General features: G+C 42.0%; 1 protein-coding gene across 5 annotated transcripts in view; it reads left to right on the forward strand.

Annotated features, from left to right (window-relative positions):
* Window positions 1-27845, forward strand: part of PIK3R4 (phosphoinositide-3-kinase regulatory subunit 4) — a 1126702-nt gene that overhangs the window by 146205 nt on the left and 952652 nt on the right. For all 5 annotated transcript variants that reach the window (XM_044066738.1, XM_044066737.1, XM_044066739.1 and 2 more), the window contains exon 5: window positions 20314-20448. In XM_044066738.1, coding sequence (XP_043922673.1) covers window positions 20314-20448 — 135 coding nt within the window. The remainder of the gene's footprint in view (window positions 1-20313; window positions 20449-27845) is intronic.

Consider the following 27845-nt stretch of genomic DNA (forward strand, 5'->3'; position numbering starts at 1 on the left):
GACCACATTGCCACTGTGGTCAGAAAGTCTTTCTATGTGGTACATCTCATTACTAAGGGTTTTGCGTCCAGGAAGAAAGAGGTCATTGTCTCCCTCTACTCTTCCCTCATTAGGTCAATCATTGAGTACAATGCCCCATTTGGCATGTACCACACTAGACACCTGCAGCAACTGGAGAGGCCGAAAAAGTACCTCACAAAGAGGATCCTAGGCCTTAAACACTTTCCTATATGGACAGACTAAAAAAACTCCAACTATTCTCTGTCTCATACCGCCTACTTAGAGGCAATCTCTGCTTGAGTTACAAAGCCATGTCTGACCCAGCTCTGTTAGAAATGCTACATCTAAAGAAATCCCAATCCCTCCACACCACACGCTCCAGAGACCTCACCTTCATTACCACAATCAAGTGAACATGCTGGAGAGACAGATTCATAACCCAGAGACTGCCCATGCTATGGAATATGCTTCCCATACATGTCAAGCAGAGCACCTCACTGGGCCTCTTCAAGAGAAATCTTGATGAGTGGATAGAAAATAGAAAATTCACACCGGGGAGCACTCCAGTGGCTCTACTTGACAGAGGCACTGGGAACTAAGGTTGGGTGGCACGATGCCAGGGTAATCCTATGGGCTAGGCTTGTAACGCTCCAGGGCCATTAGCCTGGTACACACCTATGAACAATTCTCTTGTCATGTGGCCTACATAAAAAAAACATACAGGACCTACAAATGACTAAATATATAACAAATTTTGATTTACATGCGCAGGGTCTCTTAATTTTAATACTGTAATTGTTTGTTAATAAATGTCCTTCTATTCATATACTGCAGTATTTATAACATGGGGGAATCCACCGCCGGCTGACTCGTGTGTCCTGCTAGTATAGAAAATTCTAATGCTACTATGAGGTACGTGCGAAGTCGCACATCAGATAGCATACGTCGGCCATAAAGCATACGTCAGCACGTACCAAACTCAGAACTGAATGCTGAAAAGCACAAGCCTGATCTTAGGTGAGGAAGACATGTCACCAGAGGCCAGGCAAGAATCAGGGGGAAGGCAGGGGAGTAAGTAATGCTACAGCATATAGAAGAGAAGGACATCTATGGTTATGGAAAGATTTTACACAACTATTCTATGTCCTTCTGTTTATATGCTGCAGCATTCGTAACATGAGAGAGAGTGCTAAAACTCATGCAGAGGAGGAATTGGGCAGAGCAGCAGAAGCATTTTCCACAAAACCATGCAGAACATCTCTGGTAAACCCTGCCATGGACCTGAAGATATCTAGTATATGGTTTTTAGTGAATGTATGAACAGAAGGCCGCATAGCTGCCTCCAGGATTAGAGCAAGTGTACAAGCCTTTAAAGAAGGATCCAGAGGAGGACACTGCTCTAGTGGAAAGTGCCCTCACAAGAGAAGAAAGACTCTTTCCATTGGTTAAATAACAGAAAAAATTAGCTTTAGAAATCCAAGAGGAGATGGTCTGCTTGGAAACAGGTTGACGCAGGACCTTTGGGTGATCAGAAACAAACAGGCATTCAGACTTACGGATATGATTGATTTTGTTCAGGTAGTATCTGAGTTGGCTGTGCACATCTAAAGTATGTTGAATCCTCTCACTGGAGGATTGGGGGGAAGATAAAAAAAAGGTTGGAAAGCTGATAGTCTGATTGAAAGAGAACTCATTAACCACCTTGGGCATACAGGAGGGGTTAGTGTGTAAAGAGACCCTATCCCTGTGGAAGACTGTGAAGGGGGAGGTAGACATCAGAGCTTGTACCACAGAAGCAATTGCCAAACAGTTTTCAAGGTGGAATGTTGTAGAGAAGAGGAACTTGCTGGCTCATATGGGGCCCGGGTAAATTTCTCCAAAACAAAATTGAGATCCCAAGGAGGAGGAACTGGTTTCCTTGGTGGTTTGATGTGAAGCATGCCTTTTAAGAACAGTTTAACTGCCAACATAGAAGTTAAAGATAAAGACATAGGTAAGCATGCGGAGATAGCAGAAAGATGGGCTTTAACTGAAGAGTAAGACAGCCCACTCTTCATCAATTCACACAGACAGGACAAGACCATTGGGACATCCACTAACAGAGGTTGTAAATCCTTTTTGAGACACCAGATGGAAAATCTCTTCCATTTGGAAATGTAGGATTTCCTAGTTGTGAGTTTTCTGGCCTCCTGTAGAACACAAAGCACTTCCTCAGAAAAATGGTGTCTGAAAGGGAATGATGGAGCTTTGGTAGGATGTAAGATATGCAAGGAGAGTGCATGCAGTGAGCAAAGGAAAGGTATGCTTGTGCATGTTAGTTGAGGAGGTAGTGTTGGGTTAGTGCTGTGTTTGGCTATTGGAAAGATGGGAGGGGTTTGAGTGCAATAAAGGTGGGACCACTGGGGGCGGGAGGGAATAGGGGGCAGGGTGGGGAGCGAAGCGGGTAGAGACTCTGTTTGTTTCCAGCCCCTCATACAAGAACCTATCACAAAGCAAAGACAAGTATGTGTTAAGAAACAATCACAATTGACCAAGGACTGCTCTGAAACTGTAAGTTTTGTTGTCCCACTGCATGGAGTTAAGCTTAGAGCAGCTAGCTTGTGCATTGATTAGCACTACTGTATCATAGCACTGTGTAACATCTTGCCCTTAACCCCAGAAACTAGTTTTCATATTGAGTAGTGCTGCCATATCCTAGCCCTAAATAACATCTTGCCCTTAATCACAGAAACCACCCTAGGAAACCCCTGTTAAAACCCAAACCTTAATCCTAAAGAGCCAACCCGGTTGTAGGACCAGACAGTAAAGTTATGCAATTTCCCAATATCTCTCTGACCAGCTTTGTAGAGCTGGGCATTTTACGTTAATGTAGTAATCATCTTACATTCTCAGACACTCAGTTAATCATTAAAGAAAATAATATAGTATGCGAGAGATGTAAATACACAACTACCTTGGAGGCAAAAATATCTCATACAAAGGTGGTTCTCAAGAATAGCCACAAGACATCCCTCACATATACCACTTGCAACACACACAGATTGTCTTATGTTGAGGTACTTTAAAAAAGCCTTCCTAAATTTCAAAGGCCTCCAAAGCTGCCTAACGGCAGCACTGCTCCTCAACAATCACTAAAACATACACCAAAACCAACACGAAACATGTCACATAAGCCTACACCCAGTGGTCCCCCAAGAGCAAATCCCATAAGGCAGGTATATACCTTACATAATATTCTTGTCATTGAGAACTCCATTGTGCAACATACAGATGCCCCACCCACCAGGTTAGACAAGGAGAAGATAACTGATAGTTGCCTATCTGGAGCTGGGATCCATAGTATCATGCACTCATTCAAGTCACTGCACCCCAGGTACAAATATGATACTGTGATCGCCCATGTGGGTGTAAATAACCTGAGACATATCCCACTGTATTATATATAAAGAGACAACAGATCTCTCGGAATATATAACAGAGACAGATACAATACTTGCATTGAGCAGCAATCTACCTTTACCAGTGATGATGCCACAGTATGAGCATAAAATAATTGATTTTAAAAATTGGCTTAGTTTCTGGTGTCACTCCATGGGTATCCAATGTCTGTCAGCATGGGAGGATGTGGTCAACCGACCACATTTCTTTGCCAAGGACAAGCTACACCTGTCCCCTCTATGCTTTCAGGTATTGGTTAAAACTTTATCTAGTCCCTTAGCAACTGTTTTTAAGCAATGCCAAAAGAAAAAAATACCAGCATAGGGAAAATGTCTCCAGGCAACCTTAATGTGTTACTGCTCAATGCTGGAAGCCTAAACAGAAAACTCCACACCCTTCAAGCCCTCCTCACTCAGGGGAACGTAGACATCTGTGCTGTGACTGAGACTTGGTTTAAAGCCCTAGAAATTACTGAGATAGTGCAAGGCTGCAGTGCCTTCCACACATTTATACCAACAGCAGGACAGAATGGAGCCAAAGGTGGAGGTGTGTTAATCTACATTGGCAACAAACATACCTCCAGGTTGGCTAAACAGGAACATACCATAGAGCTCACCCATAAGCAAGTCACCATAGATACAGTCCATCATCATATCATGGCTATCTATAGGTCACTATCTTAGCCGCCAGAGTCTCACAACTGTTATCTAAATCTACTAGAGGCACTCACTATCCAACTAAACGCCCTATTCATGGGTAACTTTAGCTACCCTTCTGTAGACTGGGAAACCTACACTGCCTGAAACTCAGAGGCGCAATGCTTCTTGGACTTAAAAACACAAACACCCTGTAACAAATAGTGGACCCTCCAAACAGAGGATCAAACATTCTGGATCTGGTACTCGCCAACATGGGAGAGTGTTGTTCCCTTATGTCACATCCTCACTAGTGAAGTCAGATCACAAAACTATCTGCTTTAAAGTCAAAATTAACAAAAAAACAGCTAAACCAGTAACAGTTAAAACCTAATTTAAAGCAAACAGTATCCTATTAAGTGTATGTTAAAATTCAAGGCTTCCTCAAATCCCAAGACCACAGCTACCTATGCAAATTATTCAGAGAGTCCCTGTACAAACATGTGAATGGCTGCATAGAGGCTGCTTTACCTACCAGAAGTAAACCCAAAACAAATAATAAAAGTAAATGCCACTGGTGGAATCCTCATCTATACAGGGTACATAATAAAAGAAAAAAAACTTGTGGTCAAAATCGGGAAGAAGAACTCCCTTAAAGACAGGTGTTCTCTTATACAATTAAACAAGAAAGGTCCAAGTCCAACAAGGTCAACTACGAGGTCAGGATAGCCTTGCAGGCTAAGGACAATCACAAGGCCTTATTCAGCTATATTGGAAATACTAAACTTAACACACAGCAGTGTGCTGACAGATCAGGGTGACATAGCAAATCTACTGGCTGATAAATTCAGCTTAGACTTCACACCCACTCCATCCCATCTCCTCAAGGTGAAATCCCCTCCAGCATACTTCCCACAGCTATTGGCAGGTGTTGGCAGCTGAGTAGTTTAAAACCTGACATGTCAGGACCACTTGAGGCACTCTTTAACTACAGACTTGAAACAAACAGGCTACATTCCAAGTGAATGGAGGACAGCAGCAGTCCTTCCCTTCCACAAGGGCAGACCATCAACCAACCCAGGGAACTACAGACCTATCAGTCTAACAAGCCTAATGTGCAAAACCATGGAACAAATTGTCATGGAAATGAAAAACAAGGATATTGGCAACCTACAGACACTGGACCAATCCCAATTTGGCTTTTGTTAAGGGAAGGTAATTTCTACTTAACCTGGTAGACCTCTTTGAAAGGGTCACCAAGGTAATAAGCGAGGGTAAAACAGAGCATACTGCTTATCTTGACTTGGCCATGGTATTCGATACAGTACCCTACTCATGCATTGTTGACAAGCTCTCTAAGCAAGGCATAAATCCCTACATAACTCACTGGATTGCCATCTGGCTTACCGTCAGGACCCAAGAAGTCAGGATCAGTGAGACTTTGTCCACCAAGACATGGTTCATCAGCTGAGTACCTCAGGGCTCCATGCTGGACCCACTTCCATTTTGCTTCTACTTCTCAGAAGTCAAGGCTAATTTTCAAGGCCTCTGGCTCAATAGGTTTGCAGATGACTGTACATTGGGAGCTATTATAGATGCGTGCAAGACACCAGCATCTCGCAGGAGGGTACAACACAGCAAAATTATGGTTCCACAGCCATGGCCTAAAACTCAATTCCAAAAAAGGCATTACATTGCCCTTTAGGAAATTGTCAACCTTAGTTAATTACTCCATTGATAAAACACCCCTAAGAGTTTAGCCAGTAGTAAGGGATTTAATATCATATAGACTGCAATGTAGCCTTTGACCAGCATGTAGAGAAGGCAGTAAGAAAATCCTTCTATGTCACCAAGCATATAGGTAAGAGTATGGCATCTAGGGCCAGGGAAGTTACAGTATCACTATACTCAGCCCTTATCAGATCTTTCATTGAATACAGTGCCCCCTTCAGCATGTATGTAATTAGATACTTGCAACAGTTGGAATGTCCACAAAGGTTTCTCATCAAGAGAATTCAGGGAATGCATAACCTATCCTACCCTGATCACCTACAGGGTCTGTCTCTGTATTCAGTCCACGTTTGATGTTGTGTGTGATACTAGTAAATAGTGGGGTAATTAAAGTTGCCCATGAATATGGTATTAGATTGGATGGTTAGTATTTCCAATAAGCTTGAATACATGTTATGGGTTTCTTCGGTTACAGAAGAGACCTATAGCTTGCATGGAAGTGGTATGGGATTTTGCCTGTGGTGTTTTGAATGTGGAGAAGCTCAGGTGCATTGTCCTGTTAGACCAGCCTTGAAGTCTACTCTGAAGTTTTACATTGGCAAGATGCAGATCCCCAGCAAACCCAGTTAACTCCACCAAATAACTGGAAACATAGTCTGCCATATAAGACCAGCATGTAAACAGCCGTATAGATGCATCTGTACCTTGTAGGAGCAAGCTCAGAGCAAACCCCAAAAACAAATCAATGTGATAGAACTATCATATATCAACAAGCTTTACAATAAAAGGAAACTAATTTTAACCAAAAGTAAGAAAGAGTAATTCTCAGAATGTTAGAGCCCTTGTCAGTGAAATAAACAGCTCAGGACCTTAATAAAATCCACCAGAGCTAAGTTTGAGGCTAAAAGAACTACCCAAGACAATCACAAGGCCTTTTTCAGTTATGTCTGTAATCTTAAAAGCACAATGCAGCAATGTGCTGAGCTGATTACACAGAGGCTGAAGATACAATGAACATACTAGACGATAAAATTGGCACTAATTTTACCCGTCTCTCCTCTCGCATCTGTCCCTCAAGATATACCTGAAACTGGCTCGCCTCCAGCTATCACACAAGACCAAGTCCTAAAATTGCTATCAAAAGCTAAAAGTATTACATCAGTGGATCCTGGTATTCCTGGATGCATCTTAAATAGCATGAAGCACAATTTAGCCACATCCTTAACAGCACTGTTCAGTCTCAGCCTCCATATAGGTTTTGTACCAAGTGAATGGATAACAGCTACACTCATTCCCCCGCATAAGGGGGGACCTTCCACAGACACAGGCAATATGTCTGACCAGCCTCATATGCAAAGTCATGGAAAGATTTATCATAGAACTAATTAGTCAGGACATGGGGGAACCTCCAAAGACTAGACTCATTTCCATTTGGATTCGTCAAGGGTAGGTCATGCTTACTGAACCCGATGGACTTTTTGAAAAGGTCACCAAAGCAATGGATGAAGTCAAAATGGTAGATGCCACATACCTTAACCTGATCAAAGCTTTTGATACAATTCCTCACACAGGCATAGCTGAAAAGCTAAGTAAACTGGGAATAAACCACTATGGCACTCACTGTATTGTTAGCTGGCTTACAGATAAGATGCAGGAAATCAAAATGGGAAGTTAACTTCACAAAGAGACCAGTCAACAGTTCATCCCACATAGAGTTCTGTGCCTGGCCCTGTCCTGTTTGGTATCTACTTTTCGTAAGGAAAAGACAATATCAAATGGCTCTGGCTGACTAAGATTGCAGATGACTGCAAGTTAGGAGCAGTCATTTAATCCCCAAATGACTTAGCTGTCCTGCAGGATGGTTTGGCCCAAATAAATAACTAGTGTCAAAGTCATGGACTAAAATTAAATACCAAAAAAATGCATTATTATTATAGGAAGTCATATACCCCAGGGATCTACCACATTGACAATCGACCCCTAAGAGTTGACCTAGTTGTTTTTGATTTGGAAACTTATGTGGACCGTGTCCTAATTTTGACCATCATATGTCCATTGTTGTAAGCCCTTCTATATTGCACAACTTATAAACAAAGAGCCAGTCATTGAGTATAATGCCCCCTTTGGCATGTATCTGTCCAGATACATGCAACAACTGGAGCATCCACAGAGATACCTTACTAAAAGGATACAAGGCCTAAAAAACATGTCCTACATGGACCAACTGAAATCCTTGTCACTATACTTTGCATACTGCAGACAGATAATAGGTGACTTGTGTCTGGCACATAAGGCATCCTTCAATTCATTACAGATTGAATTACTACACATCAGCAAGTCAGATGGCATCATATCTCACAGAGGATGCCGCTGCTCTGGAACAGACACCACATCCACATAAAACAAAGTTCATCCCTGTCCATATTCAAGCACAATTAGGATTTATGGAAACAGAAAATGTACCCTAGGACTGCACGGTGTACTGCTAATGGACAATGGGAGCTCCTAAATGCTTTGTCATGCATAAGTCCCTTCAAATTAGCTGTGGTAATCCCAGTTATTATAATTTGGGGTAATGTATAATTATTGACCATTGGATTGCTAAGGTCAATCTGTAACCAAATAGGATAGGTTAATTTTAGTATAAAAAGGAAAACTGGCCTGGCTTAAAATGGCCCACAGTGGCAGCTAACCCAGTACGTTTTCCTTAGGTTAATAAGTTCATAAATATCCTGCTGAGGACAGCTGTACATCTGGCTAGCATACCAAATCCTTTAGCTCTTCTAAGCACTGAAAGTCAGACTTATGTCCTACATCCAAGGCATAAGGTACGTGACATATGAGAGGTAAATCCTGAGAACTTCTTTGCTGCCAGTCCAAGCAATATTTTTAATTTGGTCTATAAGTTGATGGTGTTTCTACAGCACAGAGGGTTTTTACAAAATGCCTTGCCTAGGTAATAGCCTTTTGCAGACTCCCATGATGATTTTTTTCTCCCTATCTGAACAATCTTCTTATTCAAGCCCTCTCTCATAAGCTCCTTCTGCAGGATTTGAATTTTCCATGCTCCTTCACATTGTGAGTTTCACTCTCAGTCTCAAAAAGTATGTTCTGAAACCCTTCACAGGACCAAATTTTCCTGGCATGTAGAATTCAAAACCATATGTGTGATGGCTTTTCGTTCTCCTCCCAAAATCCTCTCCTTGACAGGATTCTTCCAGTTTCTTCAACTTCCTTTACAGGTGTGTGCAAAAAGAGTTTTTGTGAATCCTGGGTTTCATGGTTTCCACCATTCCTATGGTTTCTTTGGCCAGACTCCACATGTGGAATAGTGGTATCGCAAGACAGTTTAGTTGTAGCATTGTTATCCTCTGGACTTTCCCATACCTCTCTTACCTTGCCTCAGACAGGAGTTTCTTTGGTGGATTCACCAGATTACTCTGAATCCAGGCCTTCCTCTTCAGGTTCCTACCTGTACTCAGGAGCTGTTTACAAGATTCTTCAGACCTGGTTTGGGTGGCTTTGTCCAACATCAGGATCTGGGGGGGGGGGTCTAGTCTTCTCAACAGGTGAAAGACCATATCAACATCAGTGAAATGAGAGCTCTGATTTTACCTTTTCAGGCTTTGCATTCCCTCTAGGTACCAGGCCCCCCTAGGATGTTTGGAGGCAGCACCACTGTCATGTGGTACATAAGCAAGCAGGGGGGAGGGGTCACAACGTCTTACCATCTTTGCTGTCTGACCCTCATAGTTTACACTTTTGCTATTTGCTATCACTTAACTCTTCAGGTGGTTTATATTTCCTCAGAGCACAGTCTGGTGGCAGATAACCTGAGCAGGTCCAGGAGAGATCCTCACAAATGGATGCTTCACATGGAGGTTTATGGACATTGCCCATTGGTGGGGTACTCCTCAAGTAGATCTTTTTGCCTCACCTCTGAAAAGACAACAACTGAATCTGAGTGTCAAGTCCTCTGGCTTGGAAAGTGGAAACTATGTCTTTTTCTTGGAAAGGGATGTTCCTATATGCTTATTCCCCTCTTCCTTTGTTGCCATGAGTCTACCCAAGATCATGTGGGACAGGCCCAGAATCTTGTTGCTGGCTCCCTTCTGGCCCAGACGGTATTGGTTTCCTGTTCTGTTTTGCCTGGCTAGGGGCAATCATCACAAGTTACCTCAAAAGATGGATGCTGTCACACAGAAGGGCTGTCTTATTCACCCTCCTCTTCTCACCCTACGTTTCACTCCCTGAATGATAGGATTTTTATTCCTTTTTGACACCTATTTTTCTGAGGTCATGCTTCAAGTTTTGTAGCAGGCCAGAAAACCCACTACTAGAACATCTTAAGTTTTTAAGTGGAAGAGATTTTCTGTTTGGTGTCACAAACATGAACAGAGTCCTCTTTTATTGGTTATTCCAACTGTTCTTTCTTATTTGTGTGAGTTGCTCAATTCTGGTCTGGCATACTCCTGTGTTAAAGCTCATTTGTCATCCATTTCTGCTTGTCTGCCTTTGGATTTACCATTTTCCTCTAGATTTGAGGTTTAACAGTTTCTGAAAGGCTTCCTTAACATTAGGCCTCCAAGAAACCTAATTCCTCCTCCTTAAGCCCTTAATTTTGTCTTTGAAAAGTTAACTCAGGCCACCTCTTGAACCAGAAACTTCAACTTTGAAATTGTATACCTGTAAGATTGTCTTGTTAGTGACTCTGAGCTTCAGGCCCTTATGTCAGTCCCCCCTTTTCTAGTTTTTCACAGAGATAGTTTGTCTCTTAGCACAAATCCTTCTTTTATGCTTAATGTGGACTGTTCATCTTCCTTTGCTTTTCCCCTCCCCCAAGATAGCAGTGAGCGGGTTCTACATTATTTGGATTTGCTTTGACAGTTCAGATATTATTTAGGTAAGACTAAATATTATTAAGAAATCTGAGCAACTTATTTTTCATTACAAGTAATTGGGTCTAGCTGTTTCCAACCAAACCATCTTTTCTTGGATTTCTAAGGCCATTTCTTTTTATTATTCTTTTCTTGGAAAGCAGTTTCCTAATTCTGTTCATGCTTATTCTGCCAGGGCAGTGGCCTCTTTTGCAGCTTTTTTTTTCAGGGGTCTTGATGCTGGATCCTTTTTGGTAGCTACTACTTGGTCTTCTGTGTATACTTTTAGTAAACACTGCAATCTGGATGTTCTAATGCCAGAGCTGCATTTGCCAGGCTCATCCTCTGTTATTTTGGAGGGTTCTTCTGTTGCTTCCTTCTCCTTCCACCTTCTCCAGTAGCTTTAGTACTCCCCCTTTTGTAAGGAATACTGGAGCAGTGATAAGGAAGGCTATAGTACAGGTGTGTAAGAACGTACCATAACAGTAGATGCCATACTTTCTGCTGTTGCAGTATCCCAGTCTTCCTTCCTTCCCACTGCTCAGTTTGTTTATTTGACCTCTGACCTAAGGTCCTTTCTTTCTCCTTTTCCTGGATGCATATGTAGTATCTTTTTTCTTCCTCATGAGTTGCTGTGGTTCTCCTCTAGCAGTTTATTTCTCAGGATTTGGAGCTCATTTACACTTATGTTGCTTATGCCTTTGATTTGGGCCATATGTTTGACATACAGAGCTTGGGTGAGCTCATGGCTTTGGTATGCTGGCTGGACATAGCTATCCTCTGCACAAGATCCCTTTTGTAAGTAAAACTGCAACAGTGGAATGTAGGACATCTGCTGTTATGGTACGTTCTTACACAATTGTACTTTCTTGGTGCCTAAAATATAAAAATATTCCACTTATTCTTCCATTAATCAGGGCACTACTAAGGATGACATCAGCACTGCATTTGTTGACTAGGAAAAGGAGCACAGCATGAAACATTGCCACAAGTTCTAGTCTTCTACTTGACCATCTGCAGGCAGTGAAGAGAGAATCATGAAATGCATATGAGTTTTTGTGTTTTTTAATTTCTCCATGTCTTTTGGGTTTCTAATGCCATGATGGGAATGGACCCCATTCACAAGTCCAAGTACAATTAAAGTTTATGAAATTAGTATTGTTTCAATCTTTTATGTCAGACAGAAGTGCTCTTCGCAGCACCTGCAATGTGGCCAGTAATGTCTCCTTCTGGAATTCGTATGGGGTTACATGTATTGGTAACATATCTAAATACAATTGTAGATTCTTTTTTATAAGACCCGTTGCTCCTACTACTATTGGAACTGCCTGGGTATCTTTCTTCCACATTGCTCTCATTTTTGCCTGCAAATCCTGATATTTTATGACTTTCTGTCTCTCTGTACCGAAGACACTGTAGTTACTGGATGTGACAATTTCAATGATCAGTGCTACTTTTGCCTTCTTTTCATGGACCACTATATCCGTTTTTCTAGCATCTGTCTTTTGAACTGTTGGGTGATCCCATGTGATGTAGACTTCATTATTTTCTGTGATGCTTTGGTGTCTCATACTTTGAGTGTTTTTCAGCTACTTCAGTACCATAATGTTTGCACAATCCCCAGTGCAACAGTCTTGCCACATTATTATGCCTTTCAGTATACAGTCCTTCTGCCATTGGTATGTGACAACCAGCAATGAGTTGTGCAACTGTTTCCAATTCTATTTTACAAAACCTACATTTGTCTGTCTCACATATTCAGTGGACTTTGTAAACCAATGTGTACTTAGCTCACTATCTTGGGCTGCCAATATTAACCTTTCATCTCTTGGTTTGAATTCACCTCTCCTTAACCATTCCTGCATTTGTTCCTTATCAACAAGGGGTTCTTCTAGAAGTTTTCTATACTTGCAACAATATTTATGCATTTTCTACATTTCTTGCCTTTTCATCTGGTCCTTCACCTTGTATTCCTTCTTTTGTTTTTTGGCACATTCAGTTGCTGCCTGGTTTTTATCTACTTCTGGTTTGATTTTCATTCCTGCTTGACACTGATGTGCTTCTGCTAGACTAAGCAGAAAAATGTTTCAACACTTTCACTACATTTGGGTCTTGTGAGGTCAGTAGATATGTGTGCAGTCCTACGATTGCAGATCTATTCATGTTATCAATTTCTCGGAGGCCCATCCCGCCTTCTAAATGGGGAATATATAATCTTGGTATCCACTGTTTTTATAAATCATTTGGTGAGCATGAAGCATCCTTCTTGTTTTTCTGTCTAATCTATTCAACACATTTTGGGGGCAGTCATTCACTCCAAAACTGTAAGTTAGGACAGGAAGAGCAAATTTGGTTTATAGCTTGAATTTTTTTCCTAGATGTCAATGCTGTTTTCAGGATTAATTTAAGTCTTAAGTATTCCTTACTAAGTTTTGTTCACATTTTTCTTGTTTTATTGTTGATTCTTCATCAGTTTCCAAATATTTATACAGTCCCTCTTGCTCAAGTTCTTTTATATCACATTCTTGTCCCAAACTGATGTTTTCTTGGTATTGCAGTTTTCCTGCTTTAAAGGTTGTTTTTGCACATTTACCAAGACAAAATGACATTCTTATATTATCTTAAATGCAGTTGTGCTTTCAGTTCCTCATCTGATGAGCTATACAGTTTTAAATCATCGACAGAGATGATGAGTCTTTACACTTTGTTGTTTTCAAGGAGCCAAATTATAGCCATGGCCTAAGCTGTTAAGCAGTCAGCTTAATGTGTTAAGGGCAAAACAGAATAACAGTGGTGACAGAGTCACCCTGGAATATCCCCCTTTGAATTTTTATCCCTGGAATAATAATTTGTCCTTTATCATGGCTTAATTGCAAAGTGGTCTGCCACTGTTTCATGGTCACTGTAATATAGTTGATCAGTGTAGGGTGTATCTTATACATTTTTAAGCATTCTCTTATCCATGAATGTGGGATGCTATCAGATGCTTTTTTCTGGTCAATCCATGCCATATTTAGATTCTTCCCCTTTTTGCAGTTCTTCACTATGACTTTATTTAACAACAAATGATCGTTTGTTCCTTTTGATTTTCTTTTATTGCACTTTTGTTCTACTGCCATAATTGAGTTTTCTTTTAAATGATTATAAACTCTGTCACTATCAGTTCCAGTGTCTTTCGGCTTTTCCTGGTTAGGGGTCGCCACAGCGGAACTCCGGTCCGCTAATGATTGGCAGTTGAATTTTACGTACCGGCTTGCCAGGCCTGACGCACAACCTTCAACTAAGGTACGCCCATTCACGCATGTCTCCACGCAGAAGACGCTCTAGCTGAGAATTGAACTGGACAGCGTCTTACTGTGAGGCGACAACGCTACCGCAGCACCACCACCGCGGTTACCATCAGTTCCAGTGTATAGTTTATATATCTTCGGAAGGCAAGTTATTGGTCTATAGTTTTTAGGGTAGCTTGCAGGTTCACTCTTAAGTAGGAACATTGTTTTTCCTGTTGTTAGCCAGGTTGGTGTCTGTTTAGGGTGGTCATATAAATAGTTCTTACTCATAGCTAAAACTTTTGTGCAAAGAGGTTAATACTTTTAACCAGAAGTTAGGTACTGGATCTTGGCCTGGAGTTTCCCAATTAGAGGCTTTTCTTATAGCAATAACCCACGCCTGGATGTGGGTAATGCTGGATTTACCCACGGTTGGCGTGGTTTCGCCCTCGGGACCAAACAAAGCCAACCGTGGGTAAATACAGCATTACCCACACCCAGAAGTGGGTTATTGCTATTATACCATGACATTATTTAAGAAAAGAAACTATTACTTTTCTTAAATAATGGCATAGTATAATGCCTGTTTACTGCCCTTCCGCAGATGTCTGGCATCCGCGGCAGTTCTCTTGTACTGCGCGCCTGCGCAGTACATCAGAGCTGTGGGCAAAAGCAACGGAGTAAGCAAGATCTCTGTTGCTTTTTTTTTTACTGTTTTCGCTATGTTAAATGGGTTTAACATAGCGAGACAGTTTTAAAATAAGCAACGGAGATGTCCGTTGCTTATTTTAAAACTGTCTCGCTATGTTAAACCAATTTAACATAGCGAAACAGTAAAAAAAGCAACGGAGATCTTGCTTTCTCCGTTGCTTTTTATTTAAAACCTGTCTCGCTATGTTAAATGGGTTTAGCATAGCGAGACAGCTTTAAAATAAGCAACGGAGATCTCCGTTGCTTATTTTAAAGCTGTCTCGCTATGTTAAACCCATTTAACATAGCAAGACAGTGTTTTAAAAGTAGAGTTATACTAATGGAAAAAAGTCCGGGCGACCGGACCTTCTTCCATTAGTATAACTCGATTTACAATGTGCACGCTGGCCAATCAGCGTGCACGTTTTGGGGGGGTCATGGTATAATAACTTTGTTTCAATCTCTCTGGCTGTTACTTCATCCCATTTCATATCCTGTACCTTTAAACTTTTTATTCTTTCTTTTATTTCTTCTGTTCATTTAGCGTCTTTATGTTCCACAGGATCTTCATAAATACGTCTCCAAAATGCATCTATTTCTTCTTTTTTTGGTGGTCTTTCAATTCCTTTTACCTTGTTTCCCAATTCTCTGTAAAAATTTTTTGGGTCATCAATAAATTTCTTATTTTGTACTTTTCCTTTATATTTATCTACGTAGCTTCTAAGTTAAGCTTGTGCTGAGATTTTTAGTTTATTTGCGATAGCACATGATTGATCCTGATCTGTTCTAATACTGCGCATTGCTTTTGTTTCGTCTGTCTTTCTTAGTATTTTTGTTGCTCTGTTCCCTGTTCTATATTCTTCTAACAGCGACACATCTCATCCTAATTGCTTTATAGGTTTCGCTATTCAATACTTCCAGGATGGTGTTCGATTTCTCCCCTTCCTTTCCCTTACTAACCTGTGTTTTTGTGGTAGAACTTTATCAGTTATTAATTTAGCTGCACGGTAATATATCCTGTGTACTTCTGTTATATTACATGGATCTCTATGGACAATCCTAATTACTGTATTCATTTGTTTTATCAAACTTCTGACTTTTTGGGTTTTATTGACCTTCTGCAGTCTATTTTTTCATTAATTTTAGTATGTCTATCTTTATTAAATCAAGCAACTCTTCTCTTAGCTCATTTTATTGTAAACTGAGAGCGCATTTTTTGCTTTCCCTTTTCCTGTGTTATAGCAAGTTCTATAACATTTTCCTGTGACACATTCTCTTCAGTTTCATCCTGTGCGTCCATTGCTCTGTCATATGGGAACTCAGTGGCCTATCACTCCTCAACATTGACTGCATCCGAGTTTCAACAGTTTCCTGTTCCTTCTCTTGCTGTCCAGCTTCAAGTGAACGTTTATACTGATTTCCTGTGTAAGGCTCCTAAACATCTTCATGTGGCACTTGACCAATTGCTTACTGGCAGCGAAGAGAGAATCATGAAATGCATATGAGTTCCTCTCTTTTTTTATTTCTCCAAATCTTTTGGGTTTCTAATACTATGACTGGAATGGACCCCATTCCTAAGTCAAAGTACAATTAAAGATCATGAAATTACTATTGTTTCAATCTTTGATGTCGGCCAAAAGTGATCTTTGCAGCACCTGCAATGTGCCCAGTAATGACTCTTTCTGCAGTTTCTGCAGGGTTACATGTATTGGCAACATATCTAAATAAGATTGTAGATTCTCTTTTGTAAGATCCGTTGCTCCTACTACTATTGGAACTGTCTGGGTATCTTTCTTCCACATTGCTCTCATTTCTGCCTACAGATCCTGATATTTTATGACTTTGTGTCTCTCTGTACACAAGACACTGTAGTCATTGGGTATGGCAATTTCAATGATTGATGCTACTTTTGTCTTCTTTTCATGTGAGCTGTTTGAAGATGATTAATATGGAGGGTCTGTAATACAGGGCCCATCGGGGGTTCCCCTTCAACATGATAATGTACTGAAGCTGCATTGATATGAAAAGGTAAGGGATCACAGGTCAGAAATCAGTCAAAACTGATTCTTGCAAATTCCATCTAGTGAGAGATTTTGCAGTCCTCCTGAGTCTCAAGGCCTCTGTGCTACTAGAAGGGCAGTCAGGGTCATGCACTCATCACCAACTAACAGTGAGAAGGGTATGAAAGGTGTTGCTTGCAACTAGCTTGCTGGATTGATCCTGAGGTATCTGCATGTACTCAACCTGCATTCTTGCATCAGGAACATGCCCATGCCTGGCCAGGTCATTTAGAGCAATTCTTTTTGAGTACTGTGGCAACATTTTGATGGTTATACTCCAGATCTGAGGATTCTTCAGGCCTTCCCTCCACTTCACATTTGTTTTACCAGTTAGAAATTAGGAAAGTTTGCAGGGTTTCCTGTACCAGATGGGCCCATGTGGATGACCAAGATACTGGATGGTTGATGTCTGGTGGGACTTGTCTTCACTGGTGTGTTAATGTACATACAGAGAATGTGGTTTGACACCAACTACAAGTCCTACACGTCTCTCATGCTCTGGCATACAATAATAGTAACATCAATGAGCAAACTTTTGTGTGATTTCTTTGGTCCACCATAGGCTCCAAAGACCACAGTATCTTTCTACCTTAATTCCTGTTACAGGGTCTAGAGCTTTTAAACAGGATAAGTAAGAGTTTCTTCTGTGCATTTTAAGAGTTGGGTCCCTTGTCCATGTTCCAGTCCTTTCTAGTAGACCAGGTTGTGGAAACAGCCTGACCTCACTGATTATGGGATTGATGTAATTCTGAAATAGACTTTATCAGAAAACTTCTGCAGTGGGCTTTAACATAGCTTGCTGTAATTTTGACTGTGTTGATACAGTGACCAGGATAACAGATTTAGGAAAGTACTTACTTTGAATGGCATAGCTTTGGCTCTCTTCATGAAAAAGGAAGGTAGGTAGACCTTAGTGGATTTCCATTCTTTGATGATATTCATTTGTTGTGACCTCCCAAAATTTATTTGAAAACCTGCATAACAGGAAACCATTATTGTTACATGTATTGGTAACCTATCTAAATAAGATTGTAGATAATTTTTTATAAGATCCGTTGCTCCTGCTACTATTGGAACTGCCTGGGTATCCTTTTTCCACATGGCCCTTGTTTCTGCCTGCAGATCTTGATGTTTTATGACTTTTATGTCTCTCTGTACACAAGACACTGTAGTCACTGGCTGTGGCAATTTCAATGATCAATACTGCTTTTGTCTGTCAAGCTAGTTGCAAAACCTGCATAACAAGAAACCATTGCTGATTATTGTAAAGGTTTTATTTGACCCCCCCCCACAACAGCCATGGCCTTTATTAGGGCTCTTTCCGAGCTCTTTTGTCTTATCCTACGCCAGCCCAGTTTTCAAAGAGGAAGAACAAGCCCCCCAAGTGCTAGGACATTTTTCCCCACTGTACTAGCTAAGTTTTTCAGGAGGATGACTTCACTGTCATAAAAGTTGATGCTTCGACTATCATACAGTACTTCAGACGTCTGTTTTTTTCAACAAGTTTGCTCTAGTTTGGAGAGCCATTGCTGCAGAACAGTGGGTTTTAGATATAGTCACACATGGCCACATCTTAAAATTATCATGACCTCCTTCACACACACTGGATGGACTCAGCGGAATTTTTAGAACAGGTCCAAACTGAACACCACAGGGTATATGTAGTGCCTTTTCCTTCTTTGGGAAAAAGTCAATGTTCTTTTTATACATTTTCCTTGTTTCACAGAGTTGGGGGTATTTCCTTCCTATCTTTGACTTGTACAGCTTTAACAAGCACATCTGGCATGTCTGATTTCAAATGATGACTTTCCAGTTTTTGCCCCTTTTGCTGCAGTATGGCTGGTTGATGTTGCTGGACACAAATGGTGCCTTTTGGCATATCAATGTCTGTTTATCATCAAAGTGGTTTTCACTTCCAGGCGTCCTTTGACTTGTCCCCTGTGCCCAGCATGTTTATCAAAGTGCTAGCCATCATGGAAGAAGCCTTGCAGGAGAAGGAACTTTGTGTGCCTTACATCACTGAGTGATTTCTTATAACCCTGTCAAGGAACTCCCTGCTAATGTTCCTTTCTTGAGTACTTTGTGGTTCCCAGTCCTGAATAGCCTCCATAAGCTGACAGTTTCCTTTCTGATGTTGAGTCAGTAGGTTGCTTTTATTACTACAGATCGTTCAGTGTTGGTCATTACAGAGGAAATTGGCAGCCTGGATGTGGGCATAACAGAGGACTGTAGCATAGCCCTTTCTGTATCTATAGGGTTTTATGGCAGCCATGATCTTTTCAGTGTTTGTACAACAGGATGCTGGAGCTGTAATGGACTGTGAACTGTCAGTGGTTGCAAAATCATTGCAGCCACTCAAATTATTTTGGTGCCTCACCTATGTCACTGGGCCTTACAGTCTTTATCAACCCCCCACTTGTCTAAATGTGGGCCTTTTTTAATGTAACAGAGCTTTTATTGCAGGACCTTAAAGTGAATGTTTTGCTAGTGGGTTGGGGAGCTCATCTGATCTCCTCAAAGGTTGTGAAAGTGGGCCCTTCTAAAACAGTTGGTGTGGACTTCACATAAACCAGCCGGAGGTTCAGGTAGTGATCCTGGCCTTAAAAGTCTGGAGTGAAAGCTATTCCTAGTTCTCTTCTGTGCTGGGTAGAAAACTAGACCATGATGTGATGCATTAACAGAGTACCATGTGTCTGTATCCTGTCTGCAGAGATGATGCAGATCTGGTAGTGAGCAATAAACAAGGCCATTATTCTGACAGCTCTTCACTTCTGGGAGAAGTAAATGCATTAGTTTACTCTGAGTTGCAGTTTTAGCCCTTTCAGTTTAAAAAATCTTGTGATATCAGGGACATCTGACAGTGGTTATACCTGAGGTCATCCATTCCGCCACACGTGACAGTGCAGTTTTGCTCTGTTCAGCAGGGCAATGGAGAGTTGATGGACTGTTCTCTCTCATTTTGGTAGGAAACATTTATGTTAGCTTTCTAGCAGTAGTTTCATAGATGAATGAAGCTATAAGAAAGCCTTCCATTTGTCATGTATACTCTGATAAGCAGTGTGTATTCCACCTTTTTGGAGAAGTGTATTGTAAGCTGGCCCTGACAGTCAGTTAAGAGGTGGTCTGACTTCTTGCGCAGTTTTTGACTGTGCTAAGTATCACTGAGGCTAGTAAACTGTTTATCCCTCAACCCACCCCATCACAAGCAGAACTGTCTTTATACCTTTCAGTCCTTGGAAGAAGCTGGCCTTTCCTCTTTGAATCTGTCTTGTCATACAGTCCATAGCAGTAATGGGTGAACCATTGTTTAAGTAATTTAGGTTAGAGAAGACGCTGACATTTGGATTAAAATCTTTACAGAAGTTTTTGCTGTATCCTTCATTCTTAACATTTACAAATTGAGCTAGATGGTAGTATTGTGCATGTGAACAAAACTGAAAGTCCAGACAGTGTTCTTGAGTTGTAAATGAGATGGTCAATCAGTCTCTAATTATTATTTTTTTAAATCTAATGGTAATATGTACTGGAGTATGTTGTATTTTTATATGGTATGCCTCATTATCACTGAGTAGCTTAACAATGTGTTTTTGTTATGATTTTTTCCTGTTAAAAGAGAATATAGCACTTCTGGCAGAAACTGCTCTTAGATTCTTGGAACTGGTACACTTAAATAGTCTTAACCTGGAAAATGAACAGAATGGTGAAGAAATTGATGAACCTTCCTATCCGAATGAAAATTATGATACAGGTATAGTGTTTACATGTGTTTTTGTATTTTTAGAAAAGATACTGCCAGTGAGAAAAATATAAAAAAAATTTGATTGTTACATTTTTCTTATTTCAAGTCAGACCACATTGAGCAAATATTTACTTATTTCTAACACTGATGTTTTTGTCCAGAATAGCACTTTACTCTTCATTGTAATCTCACCACTCACCTTATTGTCTGATTGTAGGCATTGTCTGTACCTTTTTATTACTCATTTTCACATGCTAAACGGTGGTGTCGCTGTCAGTGTTGGTGACATCCAGGAGGACTCTATAAGTAGCTTTAGAACATAAGGATTTAATTCATCATATATTCTTCTATGTAAACATAAATACCCGTATTTGTGGAAACATTTCCTCCTTAACCCATGCTGTTTCTCCTTTACATTGGGTTTAAAAGATATGCTCTTATCTGAAGTTCTCATTATTTTTTAGTTGCTCAGAATATTATAATGTTCCTGTGCTTATTGCATGGTAGTGTCCACCACTGGTTCTAAATTAAAATTTAAGATGCAAGTTTCCCAAGTGTATAGAGTGCTGATGAGGTCATCAGATAAAGCAGAACAGTCACAGTTCTTTGGTTGTTCTGATGTGAATGCCACATAATGTCTTTCTGACATCCAGTAGTACCGTCATTTCAACATCACCTCCAAGCTGCAGCTGTTGTGCTGTCCTTACTGTCTTTCAGAAGTAGAGCTGTCATGGTGGTACAGGAAAGACTATCTCTGTGAAGGATAACGGTTTTAAATTCCGAGACACTGATGTGCAAGTCCAAGAACAGTGAGACTGAATGTGCAAAAATGGGGACATATATCAAGTGTGAGGTCAATGTGTTTCAGTATATTATCTTTTCTCTGAGGTATGCTTATCTAGCAGTTAGTGTATATATAACTAGTAGGTGTAGGGGAGTGCAGTCCCCCTTCATTTGGGTTGTAGGTGGGCCTGCCTCCCCCACAAAAAAAGCAAACTTTAAAGGAAGACAGCTATTGTCATTTACAGTTGCTCTGTAGTTTTGTTGTTCTTTTCATAATTCTGGGACTCAGAATTACAGGCTTCAAAACTGAAACGGAGAGCTCACTGTCAAGTCTGTTAGGGGAGTATTTAGTCTGTAGTCAAAAGGATTAAGGTAGTAAGGTAGGAGATTGGAAGTCCAGGCCTGGCTCCATTTCATAATGCACTCACTCTTTGGTGGCCTCCATACTCTTGCCTGCTGTTTTTATTTTCTGCTGAGAAGCAGACTACTGGATTTTTGTCTTACTGGAGTGCAGTGAAAGGTACGCTTTAGGGACTTTTCCCTGAATCCTCTCTTGGCAGTTAATATTTGGTAAAGGTGTGTTCACTGCCACCTCCCCCCCAAGTTTTACTATGGAGATGCTAGCACCATGTCAGAATAAAGCCCTGATTTATGACCCAGGTGAGCAGAATGTGCAACTTGTGCTAGATGTCTAGTGGTGGCTGGACGTGCAGGGGGGTGCTCATAGTACAAAGAGGCAGGTGTATTGGCTGAGTCACCATGAAGGTGGTGCAGTACACCAGAGCAGCCCCTTGTATGACCATCCTAGGATGACATAAGTGTGGGAAAAGTGAAGTTAGTTTGTTAAATAACAAAGCACTCCCGGTAGCAGTATGACACTGCACCAGGGTCCTTAGTCTCCTCACTGGCACTGGACGCGAGTCTGGTTAGCCCAGAGGACGATAATGCAGGTCAGGTAGACTCAGTGAAGAAGGAGAAAACCTGGGAGCAAGCTGACAGTGAGCTGCTGGAGCCAACAAAGGTTCTGCCAAGAGGATGTTACTTCCTTTGTCTGAAATCTTGAATCTTGGTCCCTCCAGTGACAAGTTTAGGATCTGTTTCTGATACCAAGGGGGGTTTCTTTTTATTTACTGTACATCTGACCAATCTGCCAGTCAGATACTAAATATGCCATACTGCCATATATAAAGTGGCACTGACTTGTTGATTTACCTTGGATTTTCTGATTGCTCTTGCTTTTCCAAGAAATTTCAGATTTGTGTGTATGTGTGTGTGTGCACGTGCGTGTGTGTAAGAGCATGCACATCTGGATTTTGTAGCAGGTATGTGGAGGAAGTAGAAGGCAGTGTCCCTTAGTGCCACCTTCAGTTTCATCCACACAGAAGCAGACTTCTTTAAGGATATGAAGCTCCTGGGTTTGGTTACTTCTGTTGAAAACTGCATCTGCCCTTCTGCCATGGAGTACTCTGTCCTGTCTATGCCTTTTGCATTACATGTCTTTCAGCTTTCACCGGTTCTCTGTCAGCTAGCAGGTAACATAAGCCTCATGGGAAACATTTTAGGAGCAGAAGTTTATTGCCCTCTCTTCTGGAGTCTTCACCTTACCTTACACAAAGACTGGGGACTTTTCTACCCTGAGAACACAAACTAACCAGAATAATCAGTTGATGTGAAGTTGATGTCCTTCAAGAATGCAACTGCAGTCCTGGCATATGGGTTGTCCTGCCTCAGGCAGCCCTTCGGTCGGCCGGATTCCAAAGTCTGGGTCCGGCGTCGGCTGATGTCGCCTCTTCCCCGACGTCAGAGTGGCTGGGGTATAAAAGCAACAGCCGACGCCATCTTCTCCAGTCTTTCTTGCCGCGCGGTGCCCGAAGCAGAAGCAGTTCGCAAGTGCCGGTCGGCCAGCTCCTGTGTTTTCAGATACCGAAGTCATCAAAAAGCTAAGTACCCCATTGGGGAACCTTTTCTTGCCTCAGCCGATGTCAGATAAAACTGCAAAAGTTAATAATTGCTTGTCTTGTGGTAAACAAATACCTCATAAGGACTTCCATTCTTACTGCCTTCCCTCCTCGGCCCAGACCACGACGTCTCGGCCTGTGCTGCCTGTGCTTGCTTCAATAAGCGCACACTTAGGCGCCGGGCAGAATTTGCTGAAGACTTTTTTTGGGAAAATTACTCCTATATCATGCTGTCGGAACTTCCGACAGCACATATTTCCAAAAAACGGAAGGACCGGGACCGACATTCTTGGCCCGCGACTTCCACCGACACCACGCTAAAGCCTACCGCGAGTGCATCGGTCTCTTCGGAGGTGGTAATTCAACCGCTCCAGGCCAACGACACCGCTTTACCGCACACTTCGGTCCCGGAGGCTACCCCGGTGCCGGTTGTTGATTTTCCTCCTGAAACCTAAGCCCAAGATTTGCCTGACACCATACCGGTGGACAAAGTTACTCCAGCACGTGGGGCAGCTAGGCCTCCTGTGTCTATGTCCATCAAGGCCTACACACGTGCTAATGCTGCCAGCCAGGCTAAGTCTCACCCTCCTAAATCTTTTTTCACAGGGTCCCACTTCTGATAAACAGATCATGACTTTAGCAGCAGATCTAATTTCTTTAATCAGGGGCTCTCAGGCTCATCCAGACAGAGGTTCCCAGCCGCCTTCAGACAAAAGGCCTAGGGTTGAGCAGGCAGATACCCTTTCCTCTGATGAAGCCTCTGGTGAGTCAGGCCTTTCAGATTCCCAGGAAGAATCCTTCCTGGCCTACGAGGATTCTGATGCTGATGAATGCATTCTCTCTGCCTCTCCTCCTAAGGATATTTCTTACGGGGAAATTCTCCTCTCCATGAGAGAGCATTTTCAGTGGCAGGGCCAGGATTTCTCCGACTCCAGGAAAAGGCTTCGTACTTTCCTTAAGTTACCCCAGCACAGGCCTTTAGCTATACCCCCAGTGTTAGATGTATTGGATGATGTGTACTCAGACTCCAGTACTTCTCCTGATTCTCTCCCTCCTGCTCCTGTCAAGCCAGACAGATATTACAGGGTTCCTGAAACTCATAAACATCTCTTTAAGGCCCACTCTGTTGATCTTGAAACTATTTCTCAGGGGCCCAAAGGAGTGGCCACTTCCACGGCCAAAAATCCTTTGCCCGCAGACAGGGAATCTAGGTCCCTGCAGAGGTGGGGTAAAAAAGTTTATACCTCAACCACCCTTGCCATGAGGGCACTTAACTGTCTTTTTCATATGTTTCAGTATCAGGATTTCTTGCTGGATGATTTGCAGAAAAAGTTAGCCTCTCCTGAGCCTTTAGATAGAAAGGCCTTGCAGGATTTGGTTCATAATACCCAGCAGGTTAACAATCATTTTCTTCAGTGTGGTTATGATGCATTGGAAGCTTCATGTAGGGCAGCTATGACAGGGGCCGTCATACGTAGACATGCTTGGTTGAAAGAACAGGCATTGCCAGATCATGTTAAAAGTAAAGCTTCTAGATGCACCTCTGGAAAAACACAAGCTATTTGGTGATAATGCACAGGGTGTGTTGAAATCAATTGAGGAAAAGGCTAAATCAGTACAAACAGTCAAAGATTTCCTCCAGGTTCAGCAGAAATTGGCCTTCGAAGAATTGGTCCTTTCCAGACACGGACAAGTTCCAAAGGGGAAAAAACAGGCGTGCTCGAGGTAGAGGGCAATACCGAGGCTCCTACAGGGGCCGCCAATGGCAACCAACTAATCAGAGAAGTGGCGCAGGGACTTCTACTGCTCCACAGGGACAATCACAATGACTTGACTTTGACACCGCCGACCAAGGCTCAAAGAGAAGCACCTTTAGGCGGAAAATTATCATTATTTTCAAAAAAGTGGCACGTTTTTACAAAGGACAAATGGATTTTGGACATAATAGACAAAGGTTACAGGTTCCACTTCCATACCTTACCAACAAGACAAGGCATGCCAAACCTGCCACAAAATCAAAGGGCAGAGGCACTCATACAAGTTTCAAAGCTGCTACAAATCAAAGCAATAGAAAAGGTTCCTCCTCAGGAACAAGGCCAGGGATTCTACTCAAGACTGTTCCTTGTTCCAAGAAAAGAAAAGCAATGGAGACCTATACTGGACTTGTCCGCTCTAAACACTTTTCTCATTGTGCCAAAACTCAAAATGCTGACGTTACAGCAACTTCTTCCCATGCTGGGTAAGGAGTCTTGGCTGGTTACTCTGGACCTCAAGGAGGCATACCTGCATGTCCCAATCAGACACAGCTGCAGAAGATACCTCAGATTTCTTGCAGGGTCAGAGCACTATCAATTCTCAGCATTGCCTTTTGGCTTATCTACTGCACCCAGAGTATTCACGAAATGCCTGTCATCAGTAATTGCACATTGCAGACTTCAGGGGATACAAATATACCCTTACCTGGACGACTGCCTTATACAAGCGGACAGCAAGCAAGCCTTGATAAGAAACTTGGACTATGTCACTCACTTACTACAGGCTTTGGGATACACAGTCAACAATCAAAAATCAAGACTACTGCCATCCCAACAAATAATTTTTCTAGGAGCCAAACTGGACACAAACTCACAAATGGCTTTCCTCACAGAAGAAAAACAAGAACCATTACCAGATTACTTCAAAAGCCTAGCAGAGCACACCCAGATGACTGCAAGGAAAATTCTGCAGGCCCTGGGTTTCATGGCATCTTGCATTCTTCTGATTCCCCTGGCAAGACTACACATGAGAAAACTACAATGGTACCTAAAAAGTTTATGGTCTCAACACAGCCACAACTTAGAAGCAATTATTCCACTCATTCCATGTCTACAAAAGGAATTTTTGTGGTGGGCACAAGCAAGCCAGCTAAACAAAGGCATGTCTTTCAACAAACCTCAAGCAAGCCAAACCATTACAACAGACGCCTCAGATCATGGATGGGGGGCACACATGGAGGGCAGATGCATTCAAGGGCAATGGGCACCCTGGGAATTGCATCTGCACATCAATCAAAAAGAGATGTTGGCAGTGATTCATGCAATCGAGGCCTTCAGAAAATTTCTTCAGCAAGGTCATCTGCTAATAAAGACAGGCAATACCACTGTTATGTGGTACATAAACAAACAGGGAGGCACCCATTCTTACCCCCTCTGCAGACTAGCAATGACTCTTTGGGAAAAGTCCCTGAAACTGAACATACAGTTGCAATCCCAGTTTGTTCCAGGCAAGGACAATGTTCTGGCGGACAGTCTAAGCAGAAATATTATGGACCCACACGAATGGATGTTGCATCCAGACATTTTTACACAAATAACTCATACATGGGGAAGGCCGGACATAGATCTCTTTGCCTCACACCTCAGTCATCATCTGAAGAAGTTCTGCTCAAGGACACACCATCCTCAAGCCTGGAGAATCGATGCTCTCTCCTTCAGCTGGAATTCTCTAACAATCTATGCATTCCCACCTCTATCATTAATGACCAAGGTGTTGCTGAAGATCAAAGCAGAACAACCGAAAGGCATTTTGATAGCTCCAGACTGGCCAAGACAGCACTGGTATCCATTACTAAGGAGCATAACTCGTACCAAGCCGTGGCCCCTGCCTCAATGGCCTCTGCTTATAACTCAGCACAATTACAGGACTGTTCATCCCAACCTGCAAACATTGCAACTGACAGCTTGGAGGGTTCCATGACTTCTCCCCATATCTCTCTCTCCAAAAAAGTTCAAGAGATCTTACTGGAAGCACGCAGGCCTTCCACCAGAAAAACTTATTCAGCCAAATGGAAGAGATTCAACATCTGGAATGCCAACAAGGGTCAGGATGCATCAGTAATGAGCATCCCACAGATACTAGAATACTTGGCAGAAATGCTTCACAATGGCCTTTCATATTCTTCCATAAAAATACATGCTTCAGCAATTTCAGCAAAATACAACTGTGATCCACCTGTTTTTTCACATTCTTTGCTAAGACAGTTTCTAAGAGGGATAAAGAATATCAAACCTCCAAGAAAACCACCAGTGCCTGCATGGGACCTCAACTTCGTCTTGGAAAAATTAACTTTTCCTCCTTTTGAGCCAGCAGCATCTTCAGAATTGCAATTTCTCTCCTGGAAAACAGTTTTCCTGTTGGCAATTACTTCAGCAAGAAGAGTCTCGGAGATACAGGCCCTCATGGCAGTACCTCCATTTCTCATTTTCCATCAGGACAGAGTCTCTTTAAGAACCAATCCTTCATTCATGCCAAAAGTGATATCCAGGGTTTCTCTAAATCAAGCAATTCACCTGCCTACTTTCTTTCCCAATCCTCAAAATAAAGGAGAAAAGCTTCTGCACACTTTGGACATACACAGACAATTGCACTACTACTTGGACAGAACAAAGGCCAACAGAAAGTCTGACCAACTATTTGTAGCTTACGCTGCTGGGGTACAAGGAAAGGCAATTTCCAAACACACAATTTCAAAATGGATTGGAAACTGCATCAGATTCTGCTACTCTTTCCATGGAAAAGGTGTACCAGCCAATATCAGGCCACACTCCACCAGAGCTACAGCCACCTCCACAGCCTTTCTAAGAGGGGTGGCTACAAAGGACATTCTAGAAGCTGCTACATGGAGCT

This window comes from Protopterus annectens, chromosome 3.part1 (genome assembly GCF_019279795.1).
Source record: "Protopterus annectens isolate FY-2018-M chromosome 3.part1, PAN1.0, whole genome shotgun sequence".
In the NCBI taxonomy this organism is placed as follows: Eukaryota; Metazoa; Chordata; order Ceratodontiformes; family Protopteridae; genus Protopterus; species Protopterus annectens.